We start from the raw sequence: 15807 nt of genomic DNA, 5'->3' as shown, positions 1-15807 counted from the left end.
CATAACCCCTGAACCTAAATGGTAAATGGTGCATTCAGTATATAGCGTTTTATCCACAGTGCTTTACATAGATGGTGCATTACATTCACACAATCACACACATATTCATAGACCGATGGCGGAGAAAACCATGCAAGGCACCATGAGAACATGTACTTTCCTCCACACACGCACACATAATCACATTACCAATGCAACTCGAAGACACGCATTCAGGACCACGCAGACAAGAATGCACATCAGAGGAGCTCACGTGCGCTCTGAGCCCCACGCCACTCTGGAGATGTTGTGACAGAGAGAGACAGTGATACGAGCGGAGATGCACTGAGGTCTTTAGTTGTCTCTTGGATTACCCTGAAGCCTCATGTCGTGGAATCAGTTCTCTGCTGGATCTTAGCAGTGGTGACCAAGTACATTTACTCAAGTACTGTACTTGATGTGTCACAATGTGACGCATTGTGAGCTTGTAGATCACATTGTGAGCTTGTAGATCCTCAAAAGATTTTCATGCATTTGAAAACTTGAAATGGGACATTCTGCATAAAGAGTACTTTCTATACATTTGGTACTTGTTGATGTCAATACTTTTGTACTTTTACTCAAGTAAATTCCGGACTTTTACTTAAGTAAAAACATGTGAGTACTTTTTCCCGTGCGTGCACGAGACTGTGAGTGTGAGCAGCTTTTAGTGTTGAAGATTAGACGTGTGTGTGTGTGTGTGTGTGTGTGTGTGTGTGTGTGTGTGTGTGTGTGTGTGTGTGTGTGTGTGTGTGTGTGTGTGTGTGTGTGTGTGTGTGTGTGTGTGTGTGTGTGTGTGTGTGTGTGTGTGTGTGTGTGTGTGTGTGTGTGTGTGTGTGTGTGTGTGTGTGTGTGTGTGTGACTGTGTGTGTGACTGTGTTTGTGGACATGCAAGCAGTGTCATAGAGCCCCCCCTTCCCCACCCCCAATTCAAGCTGACTGCAAAAATAACCTTAATAATAGAGAAAATATATCATAAATTAACTGAAACCAGATCTAATCTTAAGGAAAGTTTATGCATGTACTATGTGTACTATGTAAACTCTTAATTTCCATTTTCCAGCCATTCAGTTGCAAAATAATTTGGGGACACCCCAAAATGATTTGGTGACCCCCCCGAGGGGTCACGACCCACGGGTTGAGAGCCCCTGTCATAGAGGAAAGGCGATTTTCTAGGACACTGCATGCATTCTCAGACATACTCCTTTCACTTTGCTTAATTCAGCTTAACCACTTAAACCCCATAATATGGTTGAGCGGAGTCCCTCAGGGCTCTATGCTAGCGTCTTTTCTGTTTTCGGCTATTGTGTGACATGCTTTAGCTGAAAATAGCCGATCGACGAGCTCACAAACAACCCGCCACAATGTTTTCAGAGAACGCTTTCCACCAGGTTAACCTACTGTAACACACAAAGACACAGACTCAGTGACTGTGCGCACATGCATTCTCATAATACATGTACGCGCTCGCTCGTGCGCGTGTGTGTGTGCGCGCGTACACACACACACACACACACACACACACACACACACACACACACACACACACACACTCTATGCATATGTGTGGATGAGTATGTGTGCGTAACACTGCATCAAATACACACATGCACAGTGAATAGCCAGGGTTTCAAACAGAGACATCATTGGTGTTGGCGGGTTAAGACGACTCCCTCTCATGTTGCTTAAACATTCCAGTGTCGGTTTCAGTTCATCTCTTTGTTTGACTGATTCAAACTGTAGTTTGAATTTGTGAATACTTCTTTTATAGAATCAACCAAGAGAGAGGGGGGTCAAATTACAGTAGGGTCAAATTTCAGTATTGTAATAGCGATTTTAATACTAGGGATTTATTCATTCATTCATGAATTTTGAAACTGAATCGACCAGTCAGAGCATTTATGGTCATTGGTCAACTTCAATCACTTTCTTTATACAATTTTAAATACTTCTTCATTTACTATTATAAAGCGTGATGGTACACACTGAGGTCACGGTCATGCATTTGAGAATGAATCGAGGTTTAATCCATTTGTTTTTGTGCGTTTGTTTTTTCGCCCTCACAGCAACTGTATAGGAAGAGGCCGGGGATGACCATGCTGTGTGCCAAATTACCTCAGAACGTTTCCAAAAACCGCTATCGAGACATCTCTCCATGTATGTTCACACGTTTCTACTTTAACGTCCTTGTTTATCAGCCCTTTGGGCACTTAAAGCCAGATTTTGTACAGTATGTGTCTCACTGCGCTCCGAGTCTTGAGTTTTCATGCATGCTCTCTGCAACTTGGGCTGTCACGATTTCATATTTAAGTTGACAATTAATTGTCACACAAATAATTGCGATTCAATTGTGTTTTTTGCATTGAACATTGGAACGACAATTTGTATTTCTGTTTGCCTTTTAGGCTTCGGAATCACAAATTGCACCAGGGTGATCTGTCAAATAACTTAAATATACAAAGAAGACACTGACACATTTAATATTTTTTCTTTCCAAAACAATTATTACAAAATAGTTGATCTACAAGCTTACGAGTCACAAAGTGACGTGTTGTAAGCTTATACTGTATGCTATTTCTGCTATATTTAAAAATGTTTGAAAATGTATGGATATAGACACGATTGACAATATTATGCAAAAAATAATTGTGATTATCTCAAATAATTGTGATGTGTTTTTCAAAACGATGGTTTTGATGGCGGTGCTCATAGTCCATCACCGTGCTCATATCTCCTAACCTGGGGAGAGCGGTGGTTTTCTCTTCACCGCAGCTCATGTTGTAGTTTTCTGGAGTATGACTACTGGAGTATGAATAGGCCTAAGCCCTTAACACAGAGAAATGGCTGTATAGTTGTCCTGACAGCTCTCTCTCTCTCTCTCTCTCTCTCTCTCTCTCTCTCTCTCTCTCTCTCTCTTCCTAGATGATGCCACACGGGTCATTCTGAAAAGCACAGATGACTACATCAATGCAAATTACATCAATGTGAGTATCCCCTTTCATCTTCCTCTCCAACTCTTCTCCCACCCACTCTCTCTCTCTCTCTCTCTCTCTCTCTCTCTCTCTCTCTCTCTCTCTCTCTCTCTCTCTCTCTGCCTCTCTGCACACCCTCACAGAATCAATAGTGGTGTCAATACGTTCAGTGCAAACTTAAATGATTCACAACAAAACGCTGAAACGGATTAACTTGAATGAACACACCCATGCGCACACCCACACACCCACGTCAGACTTCGGTGCTTTACACAGAACATCAAGTAACGGAAATAAAATCATATCATATACATAAAAGGTACAGTTACAGAAAAAAGTACCTCAATCAAAGTCAGCAGCAAACTGAAAGGTCTTTAGTTGTGTTTTACAATAAATAAGAGTGACAGTAGACCTCCAGTTTTCTGGGAGTTTGTTCCCATATGTGGTGCATAAAAACTAAAAGAAAAAAAAGGTAATCAAAGGTAATCAACAAACTATACTATAAAAACTGGTCAAACATTGGCCAAATTGTCACATAATATACTGTACAGTAGGAAAGAGGCACATTTTTGTTACAATAGCTTATCTACAAGGTTTCCACAATATTTATCTGTGGAACCGAGTTGCTTGTCAGGGTGTGGGGGGTCCCCAGTTCAATTCAAATATGATTATTTTGGGGGGGTCCCCAGTTCAATTCAAATATGATTATTTTGGGGGGTCCCCAGTTCAATTCAAATATGATTATTTTGGGGGGTCCCCAGTTCAATTCAAATATGATTATTTTGGGGGCTCCCCAGTTCAATTCAAATATGATTATTTTGGGGGGTCCCCAGTTCAATTCAAATATGATCATTTTGTAGGGTCCCCAGTTCAAATATGATTATTTTGGGGCGGTCCCGACTCCCCAGTTCAAATATGATTATTTTGGGGGGTCCCCAGTTAAAATATGAATATTTTGGGGGGTCCCCAGTTAAAATATGATTATTTTGGAGGGTCACAGCCTGAAAATGTTGAGAACCACTGCATTGGAGGACCTTTCTCTTCAGCTTCAGCTCTAATCAGGTTCTAATCAGCTTCCTTTGTTGTCCTCCTCTCTCTCTCTCTCTCTCTCTCTCTGTAGATGGAGATCCCGGCCTCCAGCCTGATAAACCGCTACATAGCGTGCCAGGGTCCTCTGCCCCAGACGTGCCCTGACTTCTGGCAGATGACGTGGGAGCAGGGCTCCTCTATGGTGGTCATGTTGACCACGCAGGTGGAGAGGGGACGGGTATGTAGTGTAGTGTGACACTCAGTGGTATAAAGTAACTAAGTATATTTACTTATGTGCTGTACTAAAGTACAATTTTTGGGTGTTACTTTATGTGAGTATTTCCAATTTCCAATACTTTTACTTCTACTCCACAACACTTTGTAGATTGCTATTATTATTAGAAAACATACAGTACCCACAGTATGAAAATACAGTACCCAATTTGAAAATACAGCCAAATGCGACGCAGTGAGCTTGTAAATCGGCTATTTTCAAAAGATTTTTGTCCACCACTGGTGACACTCACCTTAAAGCCCAAACCACACCAATGATTCGCCATGCGACTCCTTGCGACAGATTGGTGGTTGGTGCTTTAACTGCACATATCACACACAAGCACCGAGGTGCGCCAAGCTGCAATCTCCAGATTTTCCACAGCTACGTTTTCTGGCGACATAACGTAAACCGCTGAGTTTCAGTGGCAACAAGGGTTGGGTAAGGGAAAAGCCGAAAGGGATGTAGGAAACGGGGAAAAAAGTGTTTCATGTCACGTGTAATATTCTTTGTCCTTCTGGTTTTTAGCTTATTGGGTGTACATTGTGTAGTAGCAGACAGTGTGACACTGTTGTAGGATCAAGTAGGGAGTTAATTTACCCCCAAAAAACACACAAAGTGAAAATATGGAGATGTGAGGTTTCTGCCTGCAGGGGGACTGCAGATTTAGATTCAATTATATTAATTGTATAAAAGACGACCAGCACAAATAAACAAATGGAGATTATACTCTTATGGGCTCCATCTTGCGCCACCCTTATCCCTTATCCCTAAACCTATTCGCCATTTTTTACTATTTTGAAAAACATTTTAAAATAGTTCAACTAGCCGTTCTACATCGAGACATTGTGAGCTTGTAGATCGGCTATTTGAACTATTTTAAAAGGTTTTTTAAATTTGTAAAAAAATGGCAAATTAGTTTAGGGATAAGGGTTAAGGGGTGGCGCAAGATATAGCTCTATGTGCTCAACATTGGTCTGTGTTGAAGTAAGTGTGAGAGGATGTTGTCTGGTGTCAGTCTAATGATGCTGCCTGTGTGTTTCCTGTAGGTGAAGTGCCATCAGTACTGGCCAAACCCAGACAACAGCGCCACCTATGGGGGGTTTACAGTAACGTGCCACACTGAAGAGGGCAACTCTGCCTTTCTGGTCAGGGAGATGACCCTCACGCACACACAGGTACATCTCTCTCCTCCCTGCACTCACGCACGCACGCACGCACGCACGCACGCACGCACGCACGCACGCACACACACACATCCAGGTATCCTACATTTATTATGTCTTGCGTATTTGTTTTGAACACACAAACTTCCATCTACAAGCACATTACATCATGAGAGAGAGAGAGAGAGAGCACATGCAGCCCAGAGGAGGTGTGTTGCCATGGCGACTGGTGTGGGCTGTTCTTTTTCGGGCTCTCGCTGCTGCATGCGGGCCACGTATTATTGGGATATGGTTGCCACGACAACCCAACCACCGCAACCAGCCAGCCAGCCAGTCATTCATTCTCTCTCACACACACACACACACACACACACACACACACACACACAAGGCCGAGGAGAAAGGGAGACGAAGGCAGGCGGACAGGAGGAGATAGAACAGGAGGTTGATACACATTGATCTCACGTTTATGCCATTTGACCTGACCATTTCATTGTGTTCATCGGTCGTTGAAACACTGGAATAAAGTCCTGATGTCACTAGCTCGGAAGTATAATTTCTCTCTGGAGAATAACAGTGGGTCATCAATCATCAAACAATCGTCTTATAAGCATTGTAGTGTATATAGTCGCGGAGGTGTATTTGAGTCTGTTTCTAGCGAAAATGTAACTAATTTGGCGGCAGTAACATTAGCGTTTTCTCGCAGTCAGTTGATTCTTCATATCCATATGAGTGAAACTGCCAGGATCATTTGTTAATTTTTGGAACACAGTTCTTTGATGCAATTAAAAAAAAGAGTCTATGGGAATTAGGAAGAAAATAAAAGTAAACCGGGTAGGATGTGAAATTACGCCAGACTTCGGCGCTCTATGACCAGCTTAGTGGCCGAGTGTTCGCCCTGGGACTGGGAGGTTGGGGTTCGATCCCTGGCCGGGTCATACCAAAGACTCTCAAAAATGGGACCCAGTGCCACATGATTTGGGATCACACTGGAATGGTTGGAACACGCCGCCCTCCCGAGGCGCTGCTAGAGTGGAAACCACGCCCAGACCGTCTCCAATTGGCTGGCTATTTCTAGAATGTATAATAATAACGTGCATTCCGTTATAACTGCTTCATAAATAAGAGTTTATAAATAGAGATAGATATTTATAGAGATGGATGCCATGTTATCGCTTTTTATTATTCTTTTTTACACACGTTTTTAAGTTCATTCATTTCAGTTCACACTTCTCCCTCACTCTCTCCTGATCCCTCTCTCTTGTGCGTACACGCGCGTTAAAAAAAATATAATGAGACGAGTTGATATAAAGTGAGTTGGTATATAAATGCATTCACAATAAGTATGCATCATCAAAGTGATTAGCCTTCATTCACAAAGATGATGAGCCTCCATTATTCACGTAAATAATGAGATTGCAGAGATGATGGATTAGCCTCCATCCATTCACAGTTCACACTGGCCAATGATTAGCCCCCATCCATCCATTTATTCACACAATTGCACCTCCTCTTAATATATCCATGTTTCCTTTTGATGACAACTACTTTATATCGTGTTCGTTATTTTGTATTAATCGTTTACCCGCCAGGAACATAGGAATATTAACACGTAGAATCTTGTAGCCTGCCACAAACGGAAAAGCCGTTTTAACAGCGATGTATTCATTAATGCATGTTTTAATACGATCGTATCGAAATCTACCGTCCGTTAGCTTTGTTATGCTTCTGACACAATGGGCGCGGCCATTTTGAAAATGCGCGCGCATCCACTAACATTGCCGGCTCTGTTTTCAGACGGCTTTATCTCACAGAAGCGACATTGCAGAGGACGCTTTGTCCCAGACAAGCGTTTTCAACGGCCTGTAGCAGGCGCTGTGATACTCGCGGTCCACTTTTTCCACCACCGACCGAGAGAACGAGCACCAGCTTCGTCAACACACACGGAATGGTTTCATAGTAAAATGCGATACGGATATTTGGCTCTTCAAAGTAAGTGTCACGCGTGATTAAACCATGGCAATACGCAATCGAGGGATTAATTAATGGCGGCAGGCTAAGAGTTTAAAGTGCGAGAGAGAGAGACAGACAGAGAGAGAGAGACAGAGTGAGGGAGAGGGAGAGAAAGAGAGAGGCGAATCGGAGAGGACATATACCCTCGGAGGATGGATATCCTGGCTTTTACACACTTGTCACAAGTCACTTTATACCAACTTGGCTAATTCTTTTAGCCAAGCATGCGCAAGAGAGGGCGAGAGAGAGAGAGGGGTACGCGCAGGAGTAGGGCCTTCGTCCTACTCCTCCCTCCAGGGGAGTGTTGGGCACAAAAAAAACAAATATAATAATAATGAAAAAGCGATACCAATATTTTCAGATATAAAACATGTATGCTTATATCGGCTGATATTATTCGGGAGGCCGATAATATTGAGGACCACTGATTATTATTGGATGGACACTGTGGTCAATACAGTGGATAACCACTGTGGCTCTTACAGTGGCTAGTATAGTTGACTATAGATTATTTTATGGACACAAGCCCCACATTCAGTTGTAATTGAAGATGACAGTGGTCACGGCTGTGTTATCCTGAAGCCTGTGCTTCCTGACCTTTCCAAACGTATGGCTCTACAAGGAGCCAATTAGCATTCTCCTCTGCCTGTGTTGGTTGCCATGGAGCCACATGCGTTGCCATGGGGATGCGGAAGAAGAAACGTTTTTTAGAGGAACACACGAGGTTCTGAGTCACATGGTGTGTGTGTGTGTGTGTGTGTGTGTGTGTGTGGGGGGGGGCAATTTTGAGGGGCGCTAGCCCCTCCAATACATGGCTTTTGAAGATTATGTCATTTGGCAGCCATGTCTATGGGATCTTTAATGTCTTGTGACGCTGTAGCATGATCAAGTATGACAAAAAAGGGCTTGTGGTTCCGTTTTTTCATGGTCGGCCCATGAGTCCATTTTAATGAGCCTGGGTCCCACAGGGTGCTTCTCAACTTCCTAAATTTGGTTCCCAGCCTCGGGGCTAATAATAATAATAGAAGCTCTGCTCAGAGTGTGTCGGGTCATTTCTATGTCGGTACACGTCACTTAATGAGCTCCATTTGTTTCCCATCCTGTGTGGTCAGAGCGAGGAGCAGCGCGAGCTGACACAGATCCAGTACCTGGCCTGGCCGGACCACGGGGTTCCCGACGACTCCACCGACTTCTTGGACTTCGTGGCTCTGGTGCGGATCAAACGGGCCGGCAGGGACCAGCCCATGGTGGTACACTGCAGGTGAGAGGGGGACTAAATGATGATGTATACGTCGCTGTGCGCCGGTGTCGTCGCGTACAGAAAATATAGCAGATCTGCCGTTTCCAGGGCATTACAAGGTGCAGCAACCATGTGTACAGACTTGACACTCACTCAACACACGCGTTCATAATTCATAATTGGAGGACAGGTATGCTTACCGATAAACATAGACGGTACACATACTCGTACAAATTTGCACACACACACACACACACACACACACACACACACACAAAGGAATTGCATGCACACAGTGCTCATAATGATGCACATCGTTAAAATAGGTAGGCCTACACAGTAGACATGACTTACACATGGAAATACACATGCAATTATATAGGCGGACTGATAGTCACACACACACACACACACACACACACACACACACACACACACACACACACACACACACAACATACTGTGCCAACTTAGATGGTACTGTATGTACTATATCATCACTATCGGGTGGAAACCTCATATGTCCAAAACTGTAGTTTTTCGGGATTCAAAAATGTAAACGGCAAAAGTAGCAGATCGACGAGCCCAAAACTCTGCGTGTTTCGGGCTTGTGGATCTGCTACTTCTGAAGCTTTTGTGTGACGCTGTAGTATGATCAAGTTGGGCGTTCATTCACGAAACCCGAAGATAAGAGGTTTCTCTCAGACAGCGACAATACTCTCCCCGTGCTCAGACACGGCACTCAAACATGTCCTGGGCTGGCAGGTATTTGGAATATGTGCGTGCATTCGAGTGTGTTTCTATCGCTCAAGGATACAAGTTTTCGATGACACCAAATTCCTTCTCACCCCCAGGCGTCTTACTGGTTATTATTTAGATTAGCCAATTGTGTCTTTACCCCATTTTCTCCCCAATTGTGTTGTTATGCGAGCCTCTCCCTCTGCCAGCCTGGGGAGAGAACTGAGCTCATGCTCCCTTCAATGCATGAGGAGTGAGCAGGCTTCTTATCACCTGTCGGACGGACAGGGGGGGAGGGATTCCCTGGTAGGATGTAACGTGTGGAAGGAACACGCTATTCCAACCAGTTCCTTTCCCCTCCATCAGGCGACCCGGCTGACCAGGGGAAGTCAGTATAGAGACCAGGATTCCTGCATGTTTTTCTTTTCGTGAGGGTACCTATACCCCAGGGGAAACTACGATTCAAACCCACAAGCTCCGTGGTGGTGGGCAGGGACTTAACCCCGTGCCACGCGAGCGCCATCCAGCCTGTATAATTTACGTGTCGCGTGTCTCTGTTTTTGCGACAGTGCGGGGATCGGTCGGACGGGCGTGTTGATCACCATGGAGACGGCGCTGTGTCTGATGGAGTGCAGTCAGCCCGTGTATCCCCTGGACATCGTCCGGACCATGAGAGACCAGAGAGCCATGATGATCCAGACACCTGTACGTATACATTACACCAGTGGTTCGCAAACTTTTTCATGTCGAGGACCCCCAAATGGACACTTATTAGTCAAGGACCCCCATGTTGACATGCATATTAGTTTACAGACTCCCATTTAATGGTTCCATTTGTACACTCTCAGAGTTACAGACCCATAAGGGTCCATTTTGGTTCCAAACTATCAGAGTTACAGACCCATAAGGGTCCATTTTGGTTCCAAACTATCATTTAGCTGGGGACCCCCTGGAACTCCCTCAAGGACCCCTGTGGGTCCCCGGACAACACTTTGGGAACCACTGCATTACACCCACGCCCGAGCCCACTTCATCGCATGGCGGTCGCTTGCCCCGAAAATAGCTGACACACAAGTTCAAGATTGGGCTGTTCTCTTTTCCACGGCGAGCGACAAACTCGCACAATGGATTATAAATCGGTGCAATACTGTTACTTTCCAGGATTTAAATTTAAATTAAAAAATCACAAAGTTAAAATATGGAGATACAGTATGAGATTTCAGCCCGACAGCAACGAAATATAAATATATATAATAATATAAAATATGCATTATTGTCCTAGGCTTAACTGTGTCGTTATTTGGTCTTTCTTTCTTTCTTTCTTTCTTTCTTTCTTTCTTAATTTCTTTCCCTTCCTCTATCCTTCTCTCCACCCCCCCCCCCCCCCTCCTTCTCCCGTCTCTCCCTCAGAGTCAGTACCGCTTTGTGTGCGAGGCCATTCTGAAAGTTTACGAAGAGGGTTTGTTCAAACCGCTCAAGGGCGCCCTCTACCAGCAGAGAGAGCGGGAGGAGAACGCGGAGCAGCCGAGGGAGCGACTGAAAGAAGCCAAGGAGTCGGAGGAGACGGACGGGGGAGGCGATGCACTGGACGGAGCAGGAGGTTTGGTTGACGAGGAGGATGAGGATGATGATGATGAGGAGGTAGAGGTGCTGGACGTAGGAGAAGTGGTGGAGGACGACTATGAGGAAGAGGAGGAGCTAGAGGAGGTGGAGGAACCCAGCGTGGCTAGCGCTACCAGCGTGGCTAGCACGCACAGCGCTACCAGCGTGGCTAGCACGCACAGTGCTACCAGCGTGGCTAGCGCCACCAGTGTGGCTAGCGCGCACAGCACTACCAGCGTGGCTAGCGCGCACAGCGCTACCAGCGTGCACAGCGCCACCAGCATGGCTAGCGTGCACAGCGCTACCAGCGTGGCTAGCGTGCACAGCGCCACCAGCGCTACCAGCGTGGCTAGCGCCACCAGCGTGGCTAGCGCACACAGCGCCACCAGCATGGCTAGCGCGCACAGCGCCACCATCGAGACCAGCTTGAACCCTGACCCTGACAAACCTTGACCTTTGACCCTTTGGGGTCACCAGGATGCGTGGCCAGAGGAGAGAACAAAAGCACTGTTGCACTTTATGTTGACAAAAAAACAAACAAACAAAACAGAACAAAAAAAGACAGACAAACGTGAATATCTTGAACTAATATTAAAGGGGGAGAGAGAGAGAAAAAAACAGAAATCCAGCTGTGTTACTAGGTACCGTTAGGGGACATTGTGTGTTCAGGGTAAACAAAAAAAAGGAAAAAGAACAGACGGTATGAATTAAAGGAAAAGATAAAACTGAGAGAATAAAAAGTTGTGGAATTGCTGTAGTGCCATAAGTATGAAGGGGAAGGGCCGCCGATATGGATGGATACAAATATTTCTTTCTTTTTTCAAATGGTCGCCCTCCCCCTTTTATGAACGAGTCTGCAAGACGGACATGCCTTTATTTCTTTCTTTTCTTTTTTTTTTTTTACTAAATGTCCTAGCTCATAAAGAGATATATTCCTTATATTTTGTTTTCCCTCAAAAAGAGTATTTATTGTGTTTTTTAGTTGATGTCAAACTCTGTCCACTGAACAAAACAGAAAAAAAGTTGTATGTTTGTTAGTACGAGTCTAGCTTCACGCTTCCCTGATGAAATCTTAGCTAGTACAGTAGTGTGATTCCTCCTCCTCTTTGACTTCCTGATTTGTTTTGCTTTTATTGGAGAGAAAGAGAGAAAGAAGTGGTTTAATTTATTATTCTTTAGTTTATTTCTCAGCTTTCTTGTCTGTTTCTGACCTCAGATAGTTAATAGGCAATTGGAAGCACTTTGTGTCTCATCCTGTTCAATGCTGTGGCAAGGTGGGTTCACTTTAAGCTGGTGCTTTGCTTGTGAGCGCGCACGCACACACACACACACTACAAAGTAGCCATCTGTTGGCTCTATATGCACAGACGACATTTTGGGAAGAACTTCCTTCACAGGTGTGACCGATGATACTAATGAAGGCTCTGTTCCATTCTGGTCAAACAGTCAGGGCGCTGCTATTGGCTCACTGGAAACACTGGGGTCTCAAAGTGTCCTTGAGTGGGTTCCAAATGGCCCCGTACGGGTCTGTAACTCTGTACAAATACACTGAGTTATGAGGGTCCTTGAAATTTAAAAACTTTGGGAACCACAGTACACTAAATGGAACAGAGCCTTAACAAGTATCATTGGCAACACCTGTGAAGGAAGTAAGAAGAGTGTGCATAGAGCGCCGAAGTCCTGACGTCACTCGCTCATCCCCTGGTTTCCCCTGGTTCACGGTAGTAATTTCTCTATGGAGAATAACATGGGGTCATCTTAAAATCGTTTCATATAAGCGCTGTGGTCCAAAAATAAACAAGCTGTCTCTGCGTTATTGTCAGGGAGGGGTGTCTGTATCGTTTACGACAGTCAGTCACTCATATATGATAGTCTGTTTCTAGCGAAAATTTAGTAGCAGTAACAATATCGTTTTCTATTCAGTTGATTCTTCATATCCATATGAGTGAAGCGGTCTGGATCATTTGTTTATTTTTCAAACAGTTATTATATGAGGCGATCTAAAATCCCCCTATGGGGATTACAATGCAAATAAAAAGTACATGAACCCGTGGATTTGCGCCCTCTACCGATATTGACGTCAGACTTTGGTGCTCTATAGAGCCCATTAAGCTGTTTAAAACCATAGATATTAAAAAAATAGATGCCTCATTGGCCGCTGCAGTTCATTTGAGCCATGTGTATCGACGTGAGGGCGGAGGTGCGCCGGAAGTGCAGAAGCGATGCTGCCACTCAAGTGACTACTGGCCAATCACAGCGCGTATTTTCCATCATACCCGAACGTCTGCTCTGTGGCGCGCGTGGAAGCTTCTGTGAAGCACTAGTCTTGTATTGCCAGACTGTTGCCTCTCGCAATAGTTGTCTGGCTACACGAGACAAGTGAAGCACCAACGTGGAAGCTTGCCCTCATTTTTGCAGATACACCCCAGAGCCGGAAGAGGTGTCTACCTTTCTATGTCTTTGGTTAAAACCTGCAAGGCTTGTGTCTACCAATCACCTCAGTTTGAGCCAGCAGAGCCCAGCTACCCGTGGTGCGGTGCCACGTTGCCAACAAAATAATAAAGTCCCTGCTTGAAAGACCGAGTGTTGAAGCATTTTGAACTCTCAGCATCTGCTCATTGCTAACGGAAACAAAGAAAACACATTATTCGCTGTCAACACTATGTGAAACACTCTGCAGTATATCCTTTCAACACTATGTGAAACACTCTGCAGTATATCCTTTCCACTGAATGCCAGAACAAGAGGGCCTTGCTGTGAATAGCTATAGAGGCCCCCGGTGGACACACAGCCTTGCTGAGTTGCAGTCTTAAGCCATTTCGCTACGCCTCGCGACCATCGTGACTGATAAAGCTAAACAATCTAGGGTCAGTAGTGCCATTCAGTTCTTTCTTTCCGAGTCAATCCACCCAGTTCAGAAGAGAAATCAAACCAGCAATTCTCACACGCTTAATGATAAAATATTCATTTCAGAAATGAAAATAATTCACTGGCAAAAGGGTGTTCCTCACTAAGTCTTTACTTTCAGGGAGAATCACCATTATGTATCGACAGTGAACTGCCCCCAACCTTGCTGAAGTGTGGAGAACCAAACTTAACAGGCGACCCCTCGCCCACCCGCCCCAACTGACAGACCCAAACTGAGTATTCTTTGAACATGCTGCCTGTGCGGCCAAGTCAATGAGTCACTGGCAAAGTAAATGGAGTGCTGAAATTCCTTCCAAATGAAAGGTGTCCCTCCCTCTGTTTCAAATTATTCGACGTAAACATATTGATTGCTATTGAAACAGGTGGAGAGGATCAAGCATCGCTGCTTTTTGTGAGCCTGTTTTCACGCATTCAATTAAACTCAGCAGAAATGCAGCAATTTGTCTTCTGAGATTCAGTGGGTTGCCGTGGGGTGGGGTTTGGTGGGGGAGGTTATTTTCTTTGAAACAACCCCTGTAAAAGAAATAACCAGCTGTTATCTGGTTCTCTCAGTGTCTGGGCTTCTGTCTGGGTTAAAAATGTAGGGAATCCAGGCCTGCCACACAAACGGAACATCAAACCAATAATCCTTTCCTTCTCGTTGATTCTAGTGGTACATCACCATTTTAATGTTCTCACATGGAGATGATAATGTGTTTGGTACTGATGCTGATTGACTAATGATTAACTCACCTTTTTAAAAGATGATTATGGTAAAGATGAGATCATGTTTGGGTTTTTTTGGGGGGGGGGGGGGGGGTCACATAAAATCCATATTGGCTAAGCTGCTGTGCTAGTCATAGTGGTAGGGAATGAGATGCTGCTTGGTATAATTACAGGTGCTCTTCTCAGACCGCTTTGACACACCTCATTGACAATGCATTCTACTGTGTGTGTGTGTGTGTGTGTGTGTGTGTGTGTGTGTGTGCGCGTGTGTGCGTGTGTGCGTGTGTGTGTGTGTGTGTGTGTGTGTGTGTGTGTGTGTGTGTGTGTGTGTGTGTGTGTGTGTCTCTTTACAGTCTACCTGTATGCCCCTCCCAACCATATCTCTCTCTCTCTGTCATTACTAACACAATTAGCGAGCTCTGCGATTCAAGCCTTCTTGTTAGTTACTGATAAGTGGAATGAGTGGTTGTGAGTAGAAGTGCCATAAAGTTAACATGCCGTGAGCTTTTGTGCAGGGACCCCCATAGGAGACGATTTGTGTTACAAAACATTCAAAATGGTATAGATATATTTTGATATTTTTCAAATAAAATAGATGTACAAGCACGCATCAAAGTATAAAATATGGTTGAAGTGATTGTGATGCCCCCCTCCCCCCTACATTGTCCTATGACTTGTGTTGCTGGAGGACAAATTTCAAGTGGAAAAACATGACATTGTGCGTTGCACTTGAAAATAAGTTGTTTTCTGCTGTCATACAGTATACGTATAAATTAGGCTCTCGGTTTTCTTTGAAACATGGACATCTGCGAATCAAATCAATCTATGCTATATGCCACCCTTTTTCCAGGTGCTGAATCATTGAGCACTGGCACACTGCAGGTTTGCTAAAGAAGAACTACAGTATATACCAATTCAGCTTTTTTTTAAGAAACCTATTTAGATACTTTCCCAAATCCCCCCCAAATGTCTTCTGTTGTATACTTTCCCTGGGGCTTCATCAGTCATCTCAGGCGAGCCCACCCATTATTTTCTTCTGTTCATGCCCAAATGATGGATCCCACTCTGTTGGCTTCAGGACAGAAGATGCAGTATGGGCAGAAATATTACTACACTTAACAC

The 15807-nt window shown here is 44.5% G+C and overlaps 1 protein-coding gene across 1 annotated transcript in view; it reads left to right on the top strand.

Annotated features, from left to right (window-relative positions):
* Window positions 1-11670, top strand: part of ptpn4a (protein tyrosine phosphatase non-receptor type 4a) — a 110003-nt gene extending 98333 nt beyond the window's left edge. The window contains 7 exon segments of the mRNA XM_079518444.1: window positions 2085-2175; window positions 2941-3002; window positions 4111-4257; window positions 5343-5471; window positions 8585-8733; window positions 10020-10155; window positions 10861-11670. Coding sequence (XP_079374570.1) covers window positions 2085-2175; window positions 2941-3002; window positions 4111-4257; window positions 5343-5471; window positions 8585-8733; window positions 10020-10155; window positions 10861-11505 — 1359 coding nt within the window. The 3' untranslated portion in view covers window positions 11506-11670.
* The last annotated feature ends 4137 nt before the right edge of the window (window positions 11671-15807 follow it).

The sequence above is a fragment of the Electrona antarctica genome (genome assembly GCF_951216825.1).
Source record: "Electrona antarctica genome assembly, chromosome: 13".
Lineage (NCBI taxonomy): Eukaryota > Metazoa > Chordata > Actinopteri > Myctophiformes > Myctophidae > Electrona > Electrona antarctica.
Note: the sequence above shows the minus strand (reverse complement) of the source record. Positions and strands in the feature narration are given on the sequence as shown.